The sequence below is a fragment of the Durio zibethinus genome, chromosome 7 (genome assembly GCF_047325235.1).
Source record: "Durio zibethinus cultivar Kanyao isolate XHJ-2024 chromosome 7, ASM4732523v1, whole genome shotgun sequence".
Taxonomy (NCBI): Eukaryota; Viridiplantae; Streptophyta; class Magnoliopsida; order Malvales; family Malvaceae; genus Durio; species Durio zibethinus.
In genome coordinates, this window is record NC_143168.1 from 13,895,204 (window position 1) to 13,914,914 (window position 19,711).

General features: G+C 30.9%; 2 protein-coding genes and 1 pseudogene across 2 annotated transcripts; 2 read left to right on the top strand and 1 right to left on the bottom strand.

Annotated features, from left to right (window-relative positions):
* The first annotated feature begins 1,356 nt into the window (after positions 1-1,356).
* On the top strand, positions 1,357-2,164 carry LOC111277676 (ethylene-responsive transcription factor ERF020 pseudogene; annotated as a pseudogene).
* Positions 2,165-3,976: 1,812 nt separating this feature from the next.
* On the bottom strand, positions 3,977-7,758 carry HSD5 (hydroxysteroid dehydrogenase 5). Its single transcript, XM_089764339.1, is given in 7 exon segments — positions 3,977-4,306; positions 5,651-5,685; positions 5,688-5,814; positions 6,286-6,417; positions 6,650-6,735; positions 7,210-7,402; positions 7,568-7,758. Coding segments are annotated over 7 exon segments (1,071 nt in total). The 5' UTR covers positions 7,736-7,758.
* A 5,589-nt stretch (positions 7,759-13,347) lies between these two features.
* Positions 13,348-19,030, top strand: LOC111276783 (Protein kinase superfamily protein). Its single transcript, XM_089764330.1, has 7 exons — positions 13,348-13,881; positions 14,893-15,177; positions 15,594-15,911; positions 16,676-16,903; positions 17,084-17,184; positions 17,387-17,750; positions 18,446-19,030. Exons 1-7 carry the CDS (start codon positions 13,348-13,350, stop codon positions 18,578-18,580), a joined length of 1,965 nt encoding a protein of 654 aa, XP_089620456.1. The 3' UTR covers positions 18,581-19,030.
* The last annotated feature ends 681 nt before the right edge of the window (positions 19,031-19,711 follow it).

The following is a 19,711-nucleotide window of genomic DNA, read 5'->3' on the forward strand; positions in this document are numbered from 1 at the left end:
TCGACTGTTATGTCACCATAAAAAAGGTTCGATACTCAAACTCCTCACTATCACACAAGCTTACCTCCGAGAATTGTTAGCGTACTTGAATCTTTTTATTTAATGAGATACCTCACCAACTATTTTTATTAACATTTTATAAATAGATCATTTTAAAATAATAAATTTATTTAAAATTATTAGATGTAACTTACTTTAACTTACATAATTTTTTTTTAATTTCACTTAAATTTAATATCAATTATTATATATTCGTATCATATCGTCGTCTTATATCTCTTATATAAAGTAAAAAGATATTCAAATACACTGATGTAAACCTTTCATCCTTAATCTTCCTTCATACTCTCTCCAACTTACTTTCTTCATTCTAAATTCTAACTTTATATGAATGGACTTGAGGATCGAATCACGTTACGAAAATCAACTTCGATGCTTCTTGACCATGCTTTTTTTACTGCAAATCCAAATTACTTCCAGTTCACCATCTAGCTTATCTTCTAACTTACCTCTACTCAAAATACCCTAAATAAAACCCAATGCTAAATAGGAATGATAAAAGTAAAACTCATTCAATCTCGTCCAGTTCACAATTTCAAATTGAAAATATTAATAAAATTTATATTACTTGAATTAAGACTATACCTGTCCCCCAAACTTGCTCGATTTTTATCGGATTCTGAACATAATTTTTAAGTTCAACCCCACTTACCCTAGTTATATTATTATAATATTAAATAATATTTATAAATTTTAAATTATATTAACAAAATTAAAATATTAATATAATAATTTTTTTAAAATATTTAAATAATAATTCAATCAATCAGTCAAATTTAAACCGAAGCTTAAGATTCCATGTTAATGGCCCAATCTAAGCCACGAACAATTCTAACAACGAGAGGATGAGGATGAGGGGCCCATGACATTATATCATCTTGAAAATGATTAAGTCTAACTAGAGTAGAGTAGAGTAGGATGACCATATGATTTATTTATTTATTTATTTAGCGGTGAAAAATTATTGGTGATGTCATGCATTATGCAGCTTTGCCTAAAATGGTTTTAAATTTGATCTAACGGCTGATTCCATCCCACAGGAATAAGTGTGGTTTTAATTAAATTCCTGGACAAGTCTAATCGCAACCCAAGTGTGACCACCTTTTTTTGGGTAGCCTCTCTCAACTTGATTATGCCTACTCAAGGCACCGTCCACCTCTCCTCCCCTCCTGTTTTCTTACTTTGACCTTCTTTTATCTTTGACTCCCTCTGCCTTATTCGTGGTCTAGACCTACAATAAAATAATACACTTTTATTTTCAATGCCTCTGACTTTCTGCTTCTTCAACCTATATAAGCTCTTATTTCCACATCCTTTACTCAATTCTCACTGCCTATTTCTTGTCTTAAATCTTGGTTAATCACACCATCGTTTTGGAAAGATGAGTGGTCCTGTTGAAGAAAGCTTTGGAAATGGAAGCAACCCTGAAAGGAAATACAAGGGAGTGCGTCGTCGAAGATGGGGTAAATGGGTGTCTGAAATCCGAGTTCCAGGCACGCAAGAACGACTTTGGTTAGGCTCTTATTCCACCCCGGAAGCTGCTGCCATTTCTCATGACATTGCTTTCTTTTGTCTGCGTCGACCATCTTCTTTAAATGCTCTCAACTTTCCATCCATGTTACCCCCGAATGTCAATGCAAACATGTCTCCCAAGTCTATCCAGAAAGCAGCATCGGATGCTGGCATGGCGGTCGATGCTCAGATGATCGTTAGCAGGCCCATCAACAATGAAATCAAAGGAAATGAAAACAGTGGAATTATTGGAATGGAGACAGAGTCCTGGGAAAACGATAGCAGCAATGGATCATGGGAAGGAAGCATGGGAAAAGAATTTGAGGCTTTGAGCATTTCCGTTGAAGATTACCTCTAGACAGATATCAGAAACAGCTTAATCCATCTCTAAGTCTAAATAAAATGCCATTAATATTACATGCAGATTATTTTGTACATAAAAATCAGAACGAGAAAGCACAGGCACCTAGCTAGTTGTTGTTATGTGCCAGCTGTTGTTAGTTCAGAAATTTTCTCTTATTTTGAACCTAGTTTTAGCAACTAGTTCATGCAATCCTATATGATATATACATCGAATTTAAATTTTCTGTGACATTTAATAGATTTAATGTTTGAATTTTAATATTAACAATGAAAAAAATTAACATTCACCATATCTATAATTCGGATGACATTGAACAATGAATTTGGAAGAAATAGATTACAAAACCCAGATTACAGCACGTGAAGTGGGTGATCGGGCATTGAATGATTGGTCAAACAATATGAAACCTTTGGAATTCAAATCCAATTCAAGAGTTGACTCTTTTAAGCTTTTGACTAAAAATCAAATGGACTCGGTAAATTTAGCAGCTCCCCACTTGGCCGACAGACTTTTACCAAAAGACGAATACCGGTGGGCGGTAGCTTCGCTGCTTACATGAGGTCCTACATGATAATTCTTATTGTTATGTTAATTGATTCAAAATTTTCAGTAGCGTGGAATAGTTATTTAATTCTAGCTTGTGCTGTTATTAATAATTATTTTTTTACCTTTTTAAAAAAAAATTTTCTATAACCTTAAAAATAAATTAAGTAATTTATGTACATGTATTATATTTATTTTGTATAAAAATTTATAAAAATAAAAATTATTATATTATAATTTTTATCGATACATCAAATATAAAATATATTTTTTAATTTTACTAAATCTATATATTTTTTTGTAAAAATATTAAATTATGTCATTTTTATTTTTTTGTATTATTCTCATATCATATATAAAATTAACAAAGATACTTAAAACAATTAAAAAATAGACTTAACAATTAATATATTTATATTTTATAAAATATTGATAATTTTTATATTTATATAATATTTTATATAAAAATTATATATCTTAATTTATATCGATAAAAAAATATAAAATATATTTTTTATTATTATTAAATATAATTTATATATAATTTTTATTAAAATTTTAAAAATTTATATTATTTTTTAAATCGTATCATATCATATCACATTTTTATTTTAAATCTATTAAAAAGGAGCAAGTGGACAACAAGTAATTAAGGTGAAACCAAACAAACAATTAAGGGAATGGGTTCATAGTATATTTGACGTAGAAGCAACCAAAGCCAAAGTTTATCTGCTTACTAAGCAAGTTGCAAATCTCAACTTTTATCCCAAAAAAGTAATCCAAAATCCATGAACAAATAACTAAAAAGGCCAGAAAGAATGAATATATGACCGCTTAAAGCATATATGCGCAAGGCTTTATTGGGTTACTCAATAAGAGGTTATGGGCCCAGTGACAAGTGAGAAGCTTCCTGACTCAGTTGCCTGTACTTCCGATATCGGCCTTTCCACACGGTCACAAACCAGGAAATCATGCTTGTATATAAAACATTGCTAATACTACATTATAAGCTAGTAAAACTTTTTTGTTTCTTTTTTATGAAAATATATGTATAAAAACCATTATAAATGATGATATTAATTATCAAAGGAGAATGAAAGTTAAACTTAAGAACTTAAAAATTAAAGATTTCAAGGCATTCTCATAATTAATATTTTATTAAAAGTCTTTTTATTGATGATTTTTTAAAAAGATTTTAGAGTTTTATTATAAATGTATTATTTTTTATATAATATAAATATTTTTTTTAAATATTTTTTAAAAATATTTTAGAGTTATTTTATTGATGGATTTAAGATTAAATTATTCTTGTTTTCAATATTCTTATTCCCACTTCCTTGATTAGAAGAAATCTGTCCAAATTTGGATTCCAACAATTAGGTGCCAATAATTTCTGAACAGAACACATTTATTCTATAATTGAAATCCAAAAGTAATGAACAAATTAAGAGTAAAACTTAAGTTTAAAAGGATGCCATGCAAATGCTATGCATGCAGCTACTCCATCTTCTGCTGCTGCAACTGGGAGAAGGTAATGGGACCAGTAGGAAGCATCCAAGAAGAGGTGCCCTCCGAATCCGATGCATGATATCTGGCTGCAGTGCCTTGATGAGATGGCGGTTTCCCAACACCCACCTTGGAAATTCTTCTGGTACCATGAGCTGAAAGGAGAAGTCGGAAATTCCAGTTAAGTATATTGGGTGCAAAAACTCTATAGAGGAGGAATGTGTCGTGCCAACTCGGGTACTTCACATATGCATTCCCCCGGCAAGCCCCTGAAACAATCAGCCTCGCAAACTCTTCCAGAGGCCCACCGCTCACTCGTACCTGCAACAATTATATATATTTACTAATTAGATTTTTGGCCAATTTCAAAATTGCCTTACACCTATACTCACATGGCATGATTCCTGCTTGAATTCTCCCTTCTCCAAATCAATATATATTTGTATATCCATGATAGTTGCGGTCAGTTTTATTATAATAACACCACATAATTATTGAACTAATTATTGAATTAAGAGTTTAGCTCAATTGATACATGTAGTGATGTAATCGGACATTCATCAAATTTAAAATTTAAATCTCAATAAAAAAAAAACACATAATTAACCTGATGATTTCTTATTAAAACATGTTCAGCACCCAAGGCAGTAGATTCAAGAGTGGCAACTAATTGATTCCAGAATGATTCTAGAAGCTGGTTCACTAGTCTCAAAAGAACTCCTGGTCAAATGGAATTACATTTCATTATTGCAAGACTTTCATATGTAAATTACACAACCACTCTTTCTCTTTTCTTCCCCAACGTACACTACACTACACTACACTACATCCCCACCTTTCTTTTTATAACTGAGCAATGCTACACTTCCCACTGCCTTTGTACCAGTACTAAATTCGATGAGGCAAGCTATTAACGGCTAATATCCATTTGAAATTTCAATACACTAAAGTTCATGTTGAAGACCATGGATGTGTATTGAACAAATAATTCAATCTTGAGAATGACAGTACTATTCTTAAGATTGTTGAGTTTAAAGTAATAAATACAATAATAAAAAAGCAATATATCAAAATAAATTCACAATAATAAACAACAATCAATAATCAATAACACAAAAAAAATAAAATACGTAAAATTTACGTAAAAAATATTTCAATGTAGAAGAAAAAAGTCACGAATCATAAAAAAAAATTTTACTATCAAATAATAGATATACAAAATTTTTTTATCTAAAATTATAATTAATTAACAACTATAAAGATAATTGAAAAAATTTACAATTCAATAAATACACTCTAAATTTATTTTTAAGAATTTCAAATTTAATCTTTACTGTTCAAAATATAAAATTTTAAATTATAAATTTATTAATAAAATTTTAACTCAATCAAATTATAAATCAATTTCTATTAAACCAACACTTCCTTCTCCCTTTTCTTTCTATCTTTTTTTTCTTTTTACCCTTTTCGGCTTGCAGGACCACCTTTTTTTTTTTTTTTTCATGCCAAAACCAACCCTCTCATCTTTTATTACGTAGGGTTCTCTTCGGTCAAAGACAAAAATGACTTTTAAGACCTTTTAATTAGCCAAAACCAATTATATGTAGCTGGCCCCACGTATTCTAACGAAGATCATATTGCAGCTAATTAATTATTACTGCTTACCTCTCGTTCTTCCTTCCATTGCATCTCTACTCCTCTTCGAGCATAAACTTTCCTCTCGTCATTTCACTGCCAATCCAACCATGTGTTGCGATTGTTATTCCAACCTCATCATTTACTTCAAATCTTAGAGTCTCATAGAAATTTACAAGAGCAGCTTTTGCAGCCTAACACATGGGAAAAACGGGTTAGGGTGATACGTACATAAACAGAAACAAATATTTTATTTTTAATATTACGAAAATAATTATTCCTGTGTTACAATCAGGAAAACTAAGGATTAAGATAGAGTCGAAAGTACTAATGCATTAATAGTTCATGAAAATTGGACTGGCATTCGAATTCAATGAAATGTTTGTGCCTTACATTGCATTGTATCCAGAGCATTCTGTGTATCAAAGACTAATGCTAAAGAATTTGAATTCCAATTTTTATGATCTTGTATGAACTATATATGATCAAATCGGATGCTCATGTCGTGCTTATCAATAATAAATATGGATATCTTATGTGTTACCCTAACAAAATGACCAGAATCTTGGTATTTGCATCTTAATGTTACGGAAAACAAAATCAATGATTATTATGATGATGATGATGATGATGATGATGATGATGATGGATTTATATACACTCACAGCATACAAACTCATTCTTGGCAATGGTAACCAATTCTCCACTGATGCATTCACGATAACTCAACCGTTACTTTGATGTAGGTGCCGAAGAGCAACAAATGTTGGATAAACATTTCCCCAAAAGTTTATGTCCTGGGAAATAATAGAACAAATACCAAGAAATATTTATTACTGACAAATGCCGAGCAATTTAACAAAACCAACAAATCCATAAGGTTGCACTTGGGAGCATGGATTTAAGAGAAGGGACTTGGATTTCAAATTTAGTAAAAATTATGTGATACAACGCAAATAAATAGTACATTATTCTCAAATTCATGGATTTGTTGGATGTCTATTTACTTGTGAATTTGAAATGCCTTACCAACAAAAGGGGAAACACTGAGGTGTCTGTAAGTTCCTCAAAGTAGAATGTACGTCCCAAACTCGCTGCGTTCACCAGACGATCCACTGTGATATTGCGTGAAGAGTCAAAAACAAAATGGAGCAAATAAGAAAATTATTTGAGTTCGATGTAGTTAAGGAAACTTCTGAATAGCATTACTATGAGCATATAGGGTCTTAACAGTTGCTATTACTTTTGTTCTGAACATCCTGATTTTATATCACAAAATTCAAGGTCGGCTACAAAAAAAGATAGGCTATTGTTCAACATAAGGCTTATAGCTAGGCACAAAAATAAGAATATGGCATTTAACTTGCTAGCAGTTATTTGCTAAATTCAAAGAGAAGATACAGAAATTTATATGAATTTGCAGAATTAATTAAAATTTCTTTACTCAAATGGTTCAAATAAATGTCTTTTTGTGCTAAGGCCGTGGATAACAACATATAATATACATGAGCACATCTATGATTATTTTAGTTAAGTGCTATATCAAATTTGGCCAACCATGCATCAAACTCAATGAAAATGGAACTTACCACGCCCATAGAGGTTTATGGTTTCATTAACAAATCTCCTACAATCATCTTCCTTAACAACATCTGCAGCAATTACGGTGACATTCTTTGCACCAAGTTGTCTTGCTTGCTCACTAATTGCTAGAAGTCGATGTTCTCTCCTTGCAACCAACACAAGGTTAGCCCTCCTCCTTACATATTCATATGCAATTTGCTGCAGTCATAAACCATTTTGTAACAAGAAAATACTTCATGATTTTGGTCTAATGGATTAATGATATGGATGAAGTTGGCATACCTATGGCATGAAACACTCTCCATGCAATATCTAGAATGTCTTGATCAGTAGGAAAACAAAGCTGAATCACTGTTACTGTACAATACTAACTGTTATAACCATTTTGTCATCCATAGTCTCAGTAGTGTACAATGCATTGTAAAGCCATTCACATGTATGGATAAAGCACAAGACTGGCCATGCAAAGGCCAGCATCATCATGCTTGCAGGAAGCACCACCAGATTCAGAAATGAGTTTAGCAAATCCATCGATCATTACCACTATCAATGTTTGTAAGTTGATATCTGAATATATATATATATATATATATATAGGCAGAAATTAAGAAAGATTTGGTAATGAGAAGCAGAAGAAAATTTGGAAAGTAATGAGTGATAAGAGGAACAAACTACATCTGGTATTACATGCAGTGAGCGTTAGGAAAAGGGCAACAAATTTTGGGTGTGACTTAGCTGACTAGCTATTGTTGCGACAATTGGAAGGGTGTATTACATCTTTTTTTTTTTTTTTGCTAGGATTCTTTCTTATATATTGAAAGTAAAAAGGATAAATTAATTGAGGTGGGCTCAAGAATGTGTTTTTCTATTGTTTAGATTCGTATCGATTAAAAAAATATGAAAAAATAATTTTTATAAATTTGTTATATATGACAAAAATAAATTTGTTTGGATCAATTTAAAAAAAAAAAAAAGAAAACACAGGATAAAATTTAAAAATTTCTTACCGTTAAATATCTTCATCTTATACAATGTTAATATTATTTCAATCATGTACTTTAATTATTATATATAAAATATTTGATTGAGTTTGATGTTACGAATTAAATGATATTAATTTATTTAAATTTAATAACCAACAAACCAATAAAAATAGAAAAGAAAATAACATATAAATAAGTTTTTTTCAATCAATTGAGAAATACTAAAATTATGCAATAATTTCCTTTTCTTCTATATTTTCTACTTTATTTTAATTTTTTTTCATTTATTTGTTCTTTTTCACTCATGTAATGGGTGTGTCATAATCTAATATACAACTAATATCTATCTAAATTTGGTTGTGAGAGTTACTAATGTTTTTCATATTTAAAGTATAAATAAATAAGTCAACTATTCCTTTGATCAGTTGATTTATCATTAGAGTTAGTATTTAAAAGTTATAGGCTCGAAAAAATTTAAACGTATAATGTTCTCTTCAACTAAGTATATAGTAAAATAGGAAAGTTTTAGAGTAATTAGAAATTAAAAACAAAAAGTATAAATCAATAAACTTTTATATTTAATAATTTTTTAAAAAAATTATTCTAAATTAAAAATACTTGGAATAATATTTATTTAAAATTTTTTTCTTATATTTCTCCATCTTTTTAAGTCGCTTATTTTTTATTTTTTTCCCATCTTATTTTAAAGAGATAAAATCATATATAGAATTAGTATGTAGAATTGTATATCTAATAACAACATTTGTTTTATTTAAAATTTTTCTTTTCTTTTTTTTAATAGTTCTTCTTTTCTTTCTTAGGGTGCTTTTGTTTCAAAACATCCAAATTTTTTTTAATTTCATTTTAAAGATATTAATCGATAGAACTATTATGTATACTTAATAATATTTTTGAAAAATGAAAAAAAATAAATTTTGTTAAAAAAATATTTAAGAATAAAATTCAAAAAGGAAAAGAAAAAAAAAACAGCACATGAAATCCAATAAAAAAACTAAAAGCTAGTTTTATATGTACAAAAAAGATATAGAATCATAATTGCTCAACAAATTATTTTGCTCTCTTTTGTTAAAACCTCAAAAGCCTAAAGCCCATTTTGGTTTAAAAAAAAAAAAAAACTATAATTTCTCTTGCCTCCACAACTGCAGTATATCATATAGCTACGTTTCATTTAACATCATCTAACAAGTAAAATTCAAAATCCAAATGCATGAGGCTTTGAAGATCCGACAGAAGAAAAGAAATCCAATTAAAAGGACAAAGTTGAAGATTTGCTTTTTGTTGCCATCAAATCCGCAACTCAATTTCTTTTACGACGAACATATGAACGAAGACAATTGCCCTAATACTTAAAGTACATTTTGGTTAACAGCAAAATAATAATAATAATAATAATAATAATAATAATAATTCGCGTGTATATGTAATGCTACATATATTAATAATAGGGAGAGTTCAACTTGTATCAATGTAAAATTTTTTAGATTTACACATATTTTTAATTATTGATTTTAATATATCTAAACAATAAGATTAAACCATTTTTTCTTTTTTTACTTGTTTTTTTTACCTCTTAAATTTATTAAAATTAATATTAAAAAAATGTAAAATTAAAAAATTTTACATTAGTTTAAATTGATCTTTCCTCATTAATAATAGTATTCCTTCAATCCACATAAAAATGTTTTACTACATTATGGTATTGATATCAGTATATCAGAGTTTAACTCGCTTAACAGCAAAAAGATCCACTATCTTCCATCAACTCAGTTTCCTCTAACGCAAGCAATTCAAGGCTGATGCTATTCATATCAATGCCACAACCCATTTTCCCCTGAAATTAAACTCTAGTAATTTCCCTTCATGTCAAATATTTTAGTTTATTAACTGGATTTGACCTCATTAGGTACCTTATTGCTTTTGTTTAGGTGTAACTTTGATTTTACAAGTCATCATTGGGTTTACGTACGAATAAAATCGAAAACCAGTTACATAAGCAACAAGGTCATTAGTCTCGTTTTTACAAAGAACTTGATTTGAAGATTAGGGTACAAATTAAGTATAGAAGGAATCAATTATTCTACCTCCTACTTTGGATAATCCAGCTTATTACTTTTTTACTTCAGCTTAAAATCATAGAGTACATCTCATCACTCACTTCATGTAAATAAAGAATTGTATAATTAAATGTTCTATGCTATCACACATGCATTAAAAAGAGATAGGTGATTTGTCCATCATTAATGATGATGCAAACAATAATTAAAGCAAATAACTTGGATAGTAAATAAAACATAAAATAAAAGTAAAAGATGTACCCTAGCTCACTTGATGCATTTAAATATGCTTAACCCTAATCATAATACTATATGACATTCTTAAATAAAATAACAATGGATATAAATAAACCTTAATATAAGATTCTACAAGATAGAAATTTAGAAATAAATAATATCGCTTATTAAATATTAAATTCATGCAAGCCATCATGTGTATCTAAGTCTTCATGGTGATCAATGTTTCATGAATATATTAAGTCACACGAACGTTTAAAGATTACCAAATTGAAACTATTAATAAGTTCAACCATTGATTCCTCTTTAGGTTATGAATGTTTGAGGAGAATTTGATAGAGTTTCAACTATATTGAAATGAGATCTAAAGTCCCATTTATTGAAATTTGATTACTGTTTAGCGAAAAATTAGGAGAGTGAGTGGAATTGGTTGGAGGAACATGAGAAAGGTGAAATTTTATTGGCGGAGGGAAATACCGATCATCTTGCTTGAATGAAAAAAAAATATTTTTTTGGTAAGAAAAAATTCAAAGATAGATAGACTGCTCAATCTTTCAAGTCATAGCAAGATATGCTGTACTTAACAGCGAAATTTTATTGGCAAAAGGAAATATCGATCATCTTGCTTGAATGAAAAAAAAAAATTTTTTTTTATAAGAAAAAATTCAAAGGTAAATAAGCTGCTTAGTCTCCCAAGTCATAACTATCGTACCTAAAAGCTTAAAACAGGTGGTTACAGATTGTGCATTCGAGATGACTCCAACAAATAACTACCGATAAGATTCAAACCCAAAACCTCTTCGTCAAGAAGAACGAACTTAATTGATTGAACCAATCACTTATTGATGAAAATTATTTGATGATTTGCAAATTGGTGCCTTTTGATCTTATTTCACTCAGCTAATTCACTTCAAATGATTAAGCTCATCAAAATTGCACTTCAGAACTTTGTTAATTTGAAGTCTAAAATTAACCAACAAGTTCTATTAATTTGATATGATTGAAGATAGCTTCAACAAAATATTATTTATTTTTAGTTCCAATAAAATCTTGTTCAAGAGTCAAAAAGTGAACGCAATATATATATATATATATATATATACATATAAAAGTATTAATATTATGAATAATTTTTAAATTATAATAAATTATTTAATATGATATTTAAATTTTAAAAATTTTTAACATAATATTTGAATAACGAATTTATATTAATAAATAGGGATGTTACTAGGTAAAGTATAAGTAAGAGTATTTTTCATCTTTATCTTTAGATTTTTATATTATTCTCATTTCTGTCCCTATACCCAATGAATATTTTAAATTTATCTTTATTTCTATCATAGCATGTATTTAATATATTGGGTATTACTCATACCCATAATTTTAAAAAAATAAAAAATAAAATTTATTTTTTAAATTTTTTTTATTTTGGTATTCTATATTTAGGTAAATTTTTTATAAATATATATTAATATATATTTCTTCAATAAAAATATATTAATTCTAATTAATCTAAAATAATACTTTATATTATTTAATAAAAAGATTTATTTACTAAATATATTAAAATATATATAAGGGTATAGGTATGAGACGGATACTATATTATGCGTCTCTATCCCATACCAAATAAAATTTTAAAATTTTACCCATTTTTATTTTCATTCTCATAATATAATACCCATCATTATCTCTATTCAAATAAAAAATCAAGTTTTTCATTACATATGAGTAAGATTGATATTCTTATTAACGAAGCATTTAAAAAATTATTTATCTATCATATATCTTAATTTAAAATTAATCACATAAAAATAAATATCAAATTAATTAATAAATTTATAATTTAAATATTATATTAAAAAATTTTAAAATTTAAACACCATATTAAAATTTTCATTATAATATAAGACTCGATCGTATCACCAACCACAGATACAGTATATATTGAAGAATTTGGCGGCAATTATTTCGTAGGAGAAGGGGGATGTGGATATCCATAACTAAAACTCCACGTGTGATTCTTTGGTATGTGACATAACATGGACCCACCACCACACGATACTGCACAGCACGTCTGGACTTTGCTCAAACAATTGAGTTGAAGAATTTTTTTTCAGTTTTCCCTCCATAGATGATCAATCCAAGCGGAGTAAAAAACCAAGTCAGCAATTGTCTGAAAAACAAAAACAGAGTGAAATCAGAAACAGTAAAGAGAAACAAAAACGAAAGACCACACTACTGTCTGTCTGTCTCTGTCATATCCCAAAAATCTTTGGTTTCTCGCAATTTTAGGAGTCAATCTCACAAAACCGCCTGCATTTCGTTTCTCACCCAGTTTCTCTTTTTTTTTCTTCCAATAATGTCCTCCCTGTCCTTCCATTTTCTATTCTTTCTGTCCCACGATAAACAAAAAGCATTATTTTTTCCATTCCAGCAATAAGGAACCTTTTTCTTTTTTTCTTTTAGATTGTTTTTGTGTTCATTCTTGGGATTTTTGGTCTGGGTTTTCATTCCTTTCCCTTAGGCATTTGGATTTGTAGTTTTTCTCTACCACCCATTTTCTCATTTCTCTTCCAACATTAGATAGAAAATATTGTTTTTTATTATTAGTTTATTCCTTCTGATCATTCTCCAATTCCTCAGATTTTGATTGGTTCATTGTTGAGATTCTTTTATATCTTGGGTGTTTCATATAGAAAATGTAAAGAAAAACTTGTTTCTCAAGAAACGGTTTAAATGCTTGGTGCGACTGAAAATGGAGAAATAATGTTGTGAGGTTGGAATTTGAAACGATGGTGGACCTGGGAATCCCAAGATTTATTCAGGGTTTCCCTTTTGTTTAATGCATGGTAAAAACATCGTTGTCTTTTGTGCATATTTGCGGCATAGCTATTCAAAAACAAGGGATTGCTTAGGAGAGATTATGGGCTGCATTTGCTCAAAAGGAGCCCAAGATGAGGATATTAACGACAATGAAAATGAGAAAGATTTCAACAACAGCAACGACAAGGCATCAGTGCAATTGGTTGCTCCTACACCCACGCAGAAAAACGAACTTTTAATTGCTAGAGGTGGCAACGATGGATCCGTACGTCCTGCATCCAAACCCAGTTTGGGGTCTGCTCTTGTTTCAGTCAATGAAGGGGACAAGAAATCCTTGATATCAGAAATGCCCAGGAAAAGTCATCAAACGTTGCTAAAAGTGGATATGGTGGCAGGGGTGTTCCCGCAGATGGGTAGCATACGTAGCACCCCTCATGGGCCTGAAGGAGAACTAGTTGCTGCTGGATGGCCATCATGGTTAGCTTCAGTTGCAGGAGAAGCTGTTAAAGGATGGCTGCCTCGGCGGATGGAATCTTTTGAGAAGTTAGACAAAGTAAGTACTCCTGCTGCTTCTTTTCCAGGCCTTTCTATAATCAGTTCAACTTTTGCTTTTTCTTCAATTCAATTTGGTTCTTATCTAGAAATATTGGATCAACTATCTTGAGCATTGTAGTTATCATTGAAGGATGTTGATCAATTATCTTCAAACTTGGATAGTAGTTTTCTTCTTGGCATTTGATGTACCTTTGCTGTTGCATACATAAAAATCGTAGTTATATATATGAAGGCATTTATTTCATTCTTCCAATAACTTGCATGTTCATTAATCTGAAAGACATTATGGAGCAATGACATTCGACTTCGTGAATACTAGTTTGATAATACAGGAAAAGTTTTAAAATGGAGCAGGCATGAATAATTGAATTATCGTTTCTCTTTAAAAGTGCTTAATATGTTGAAGAGGTAGACATTGCCAGTAAATTATTGGTACTGATCACTTATAGATTATGCATTAGTTCATGTTAGCTAAATATCATGGAAAAGAAAACCCATGTCAATCTACTGGAACCTTGCGATCCTAAAATTCATCACACGATTCTATATACAGATCTATACAATCATTGATACAGACGTGTGGATACATTTTGAAATGATATTCATTTTTCAATTACTAGGCAAGTGTACTATCAATTCAAATTTAATCTTCTATCCTTTTGTTTTATAATTATGTCCATTCCATTATAAGAGCAACAATTGACATATTACAAGGGGTTCATTCTTGCTGATGAATACTATGGATGAATTGCACTAATTGTTGGTAGAGCATAGCGTTTGATGCAGGTTGATATTGGAATAACATCAGTTTTTAGAATTTTTGCTATTGTATATATATATATATATATATATATATATATATGTTTCAAATCATCTTTGTCTCTGCAAATTGTCGATTATCTTGGATTCTCTTGTTTGCTACAAAATTTTATCATCTGAATATGTTAAATTATCTGGGGATTTACATGTTTTTTGTTGCCCATACTGACATACTAAGTTGTGTATGCAGATAGGACAAGGAACTTACAGCAGTGTATATAAGGCCCGAGACCTAGAAACTGGCAAAATTGTTGCCATGAAGAAGGTTCGGTTTGTTAATATGGATCCAGAAAGTGTCCGTTTTATGGCTCGAGAAATTATTATTTTACGGAAGCTTGACCATCCAAATGTTATGAAGCTTGAGGGTCTAGTCACTTCAAAGATGTCATGCAGCTTGTATCTTGTTTTTGAGTACATGGAGCATGACCTTGCTGGGCTAGCAGCAACTCCTGGCATCAAGTTCACTGAACCACAGGTACTGGCTTCTCTATTTATTACTTATTTCAGTTATAGAATAACTCAATGTTTGATTGGGTTTATCCTTAACCTCAACCGTTTTGTGCTTATGAAATCTAAATATTTTCCTACTTTGTCTTTGCTTCCGCTCCTTATTTTTCTTTAAATTAAATTCACTTTGAGGAGGCAACATAATTATGTGAGTTAATCTACCAATCTAGCAATGGCAGGACAGTGTTAATTTGATGGAGACTTCAATATGCTTTTGCTAAACATGCCTTATGATCCCTGCACTTTATATAAGTAGTAATCTGCTAATTCTCATTACGGCATATTTTCTTCTCTTATTATTATTATTTGCAATGATAATAAAACATCTTATTCATGTTATATCTGCTGTTGGTCTTCTAAGAGGCATATGTGACTTTTCTGTAGATTAAATGTTACATGCAACAACTGTTTCATGGCCTTGAACACTGCCATAGCCGTGGTGTCCTGCACAGAGACATCAAGGGCTCAAATCTTCTAATTGACAACAATGGAGTTCTTAAGATTGCAGATTTTGGTTTGGCTACATTTTTTCGGGCTGATCAAAAGCAGCCACTAACAAGTCGTGTCGTAACTCTTTGGTACAGGGCACCTGAGCTTTTGCTTGGGGCCACTGAATATGGAGTTGCTATAGATTTGTGGAGTTCTGGTTGCATCCTTGCTGAATTATTCGCTGGGAAGCCTATTATGCCCGGAAGAACAGAGGTAGCCAATTTTTTATGTGTTGGAATATGATTACAAAACTGATTCTGCATATTGTTGCAAATGCACTTTCATTTTGCTTTATGTCTCTTCTGAAGAAGAATGCTAACAGATTGAAAGAGTTAAAACAAAGAAAATAAATCAAAAGAGAACAAACCCAAACAAAAAGTTACGAAAAAGTCAGGTTCAAGAAAATCCCGACAGTCAAGTTCTCAAAGATTTTCTTTTCCTTCTTCTTTCTTCTTTTCTTTTAGTTTCCATGTTTTTCTTTAGTACTTATGTTCATTCCTTTCTGTCTGAATTTTGTCCTACAACTTTGTCGTAGACAAGGTTAGTGAGTACATATAGCACTAATGCACATTGTTCAGCACCATCATCTATGCTGATTTCAGAAGAATCTGTTTATTTAGGTCCTGTACCGCCCTTTATCTGCTAAAACATGTTATGCCAATTAGCAATGAACTTAACTTAGAGAGCCTCCAATAGATAAGACGATGTGATGTAAGGAGAAGAAATGAAGAAAGGTAGAGGTAGGAAAAAGATTCTAATGGTTGGAGTAAACAAGGATCTTAGTTCTGTCAAGAAATGTAGCTTAGTTTGAGCTGTATGGAGAGAAAAGAATTTTGTAGCCAACCATAATAGCTAGTTTGAGATTAAGGCGTTGAGTAGGGCTGCATTGTAAAAGATTCACATATCCATCCATAATTTTCCATTTTACTTTGGTGATCACTTTTTTTTTTCCTTCTTCTTTGTCTGATAATTTCCAGGTGGAGCAAATGCATAAGATCTTTAAACTCTGCGGTTCACCCTCTGAGGAGTACTGGCAGAAAACAAAACTTCCACATGCAACTAGTTTCAAACCCCAACAACCTTACAAGCGCTGTATTTCTGAGACTTTCAGAAACTTCCCTCATTCTGCCTTGGCTCTTGTTGATAAACTACTCGCAACGGAACCGGAGGATCGAGGATCAGTTGGTTCAGTACTTAGAAGTGAGGTATTTGGACAACCATCTATATGCATTTTATGGTTGTTTAGTATTTTCTCCTCTTCTTGAAATATAAATTTCCAGCTTGATGTGAATTTTAACCTTCTTCTGCTACACTGTTGATTGTTTGAATTATCAATTGGAATTTAAAATACATTTTTTACTTTTTGTTTTTTTTTGCCTTTTCAGTTCTTCAGAACTGAGCCTTTCCCTTGTGATCCATCAAATTTGCCAAAATATCCTCCAAGCAAAGAACTAGATGCCAAGCATCGTGACGAGGAAGCAAGAAGGTATGTTTTTTGGGGCCTTTAATATTTCTTGTTGCACTTTTCAATTCCATTGGCTTAACTATATAGTCTTATGATGCATATATCCCATGTTGATGGATGCCTAAGAGTGAAAGACATGATCTTCCATACTTTTTCTCTTTTTCATCTTTGGAAAATTTTTGGACCCCTCTTTCTAAACATGTTTTCTCTCTTGTAACTTCAGGAAAAGAGCAGAGGCTGTGAAGGGACGAGGACCTGAATCTGTTAGAAGAGGTTCAAGAGAATTTAAGGGAGTGCCAACACCAGAATTCATTTCTCAGGGACAGTCCAAAACAAGCACCAGTTATAAATATGACCATCTTGAGGAAGGTGCCTCTGGCTTCTTAATTGATCCACACAAGGTGACTTCGCAGACTGGTTTATCTCATTCCTCTTCAATGATCCACCCTACTGCAGCAGGACCATGGAATAAGGCAGGTTCTATAAGAAATAGTGGCGAGTTAGGAACACGTAATACACGGAAGCCACAGGCAGCTAACACTACCTATATGAAAGATGATAGAGCATCAAACAAAGATCCAGCATCGGTAAATAACCAACTGTTTCTGCTTACATTTCCTTCTTGTAACTATTATTGTTATCATTATTGTCATCACCATCATCGTTTTTTGGTCAGATCATCATAATCATCATTACATACATCGAATGAGATATGGAACCCCATACATGAATTCATAGGCTATAATAATGGTAACCACCAACAATATGTGCTGTCGTAATTTGGAAATGTCCGAGCTCATGAAGTGAAATTCTTTTTATCGTTGTCTGTGCAAGTATCTGACATGTTAGATGAGTTTATTTAACATTAGGTGTGTCAAACGTTGATTTTCTGATAGAAATATCTAACAAATATTGGTTTTAACATAAATCTTCCTAGCCAACTCAGAGACTATCACGTCTTTGCTATCTGCAAGTGACTTAGCATCACTTGTACAATATACATATATATATATATATATGCAATTTTAATCGGTAAAACTCAATACATCTTATTCTGACAATAGCTGAGATTGCGAAACAGATTGCAGATTATCTATTTTTATGTTTTTGTTTTTCTCAGTTGACAAAGCTGTTTAAAGTGTGCCCCTTGCATAAACGAGTAAAGTTTTATCTAGTGTATTTTTCCCATCTGATATGATTATCCTTCTGATTTTCTTGCTTTCTTTCCTCATTTACTGATGGATTTTCTCAAGCCATATATTCTTTGGCTGTGTTATTGCAGGGTTATGTACAAAGGAAAAACAGGATCCACTGCTCTGGACCACTGATGCCTCCTGGGGGAAACATTGATGATATACTGAAAGAGCACGAGAGACAAATCCAGCAGGCCGTACGTAAAGCACGTCTTGAGAAGTGAGGAACCAATAAAAATTAAAATGTATATACTCAGCTTCAACATTATAGGAACAAATGGAGAATGATTCTTAAACACGCTTGCTCCGAGGTTCTCCGACTGCTTTCACCGGCAAATGCAAGTTGCAACCCTCGTAAACTTATTCGTTCATAGCCACAACACACTGAGATTCAGATGTTATACTGAAATTGGGGTCGCGAGACTCTACATTTCATGAAATTGTTCAAAGTTGGTGTGCAATGTTGTGGGGGATTTGTTCATGTACTTGCATGTCATGTAACGGGCAGGAATTTGGTTTGTATAGTTGGATTGGGTTGTTGTGATTGGAAGCTAACATTAACCTTCCATGTAAATTTTTCTTCCCGAGATTCGCTGTATCTAAAAGATATCATGTTTTTGGCATCTCTTTTGTTTTTTAATGCCTTTGCTGAAGATGTTATCCTATACTACGAGGAGCTGAATCAACGCAGCCCGGAAGGAACAGCTAACATGGTTCAAATAGTGGTGTATATATAAATGATACACCAGCAATTTGAGTTTAACTTTGATAAAATTCGAATTCAATTTAATTATTATCAAACTGAATTTGAGTTTAAGTTGCTCGATTTATCAAACAAGTTAAGTTTGAGCATTATAATATCTAATTCAAATAATTCACGAATTTAATTAAATTTTTTTATTTTAATATATATTTTTATTATTTTGTTTTTATATATCAATTTAAATTTGAATTCGAATACAAATAATCAAATTTAAAATCAAGTAAATTTGAGTAATTTGACTTTTATTTCAAGTAAAGCTTAAATTTAAAAATTAAAAATTGATCAAATTTAAATCGAATTTTAAGTAACGAATTTTAAATCGAATTTGAGCTTCTTATAATATCAATTTGATTTGACTCGATTACACGTTTAAGTTAAATTTATGTGAACTGAAGATCTAGCATCCAAAGTCTTGAAATTGATTCAACATCTTAAACGGAAGTCTCAAGCAGGAACTAATATTTCAGTTTTAAGAACCTTGAAAACATCATAATTGTAAATGATAATTTTAAACACGTAAATGACATCACATGAAAATAATACGAAAAAAACACGAAAATAATATTATTTAAAATTTTAATAAAAATTATAT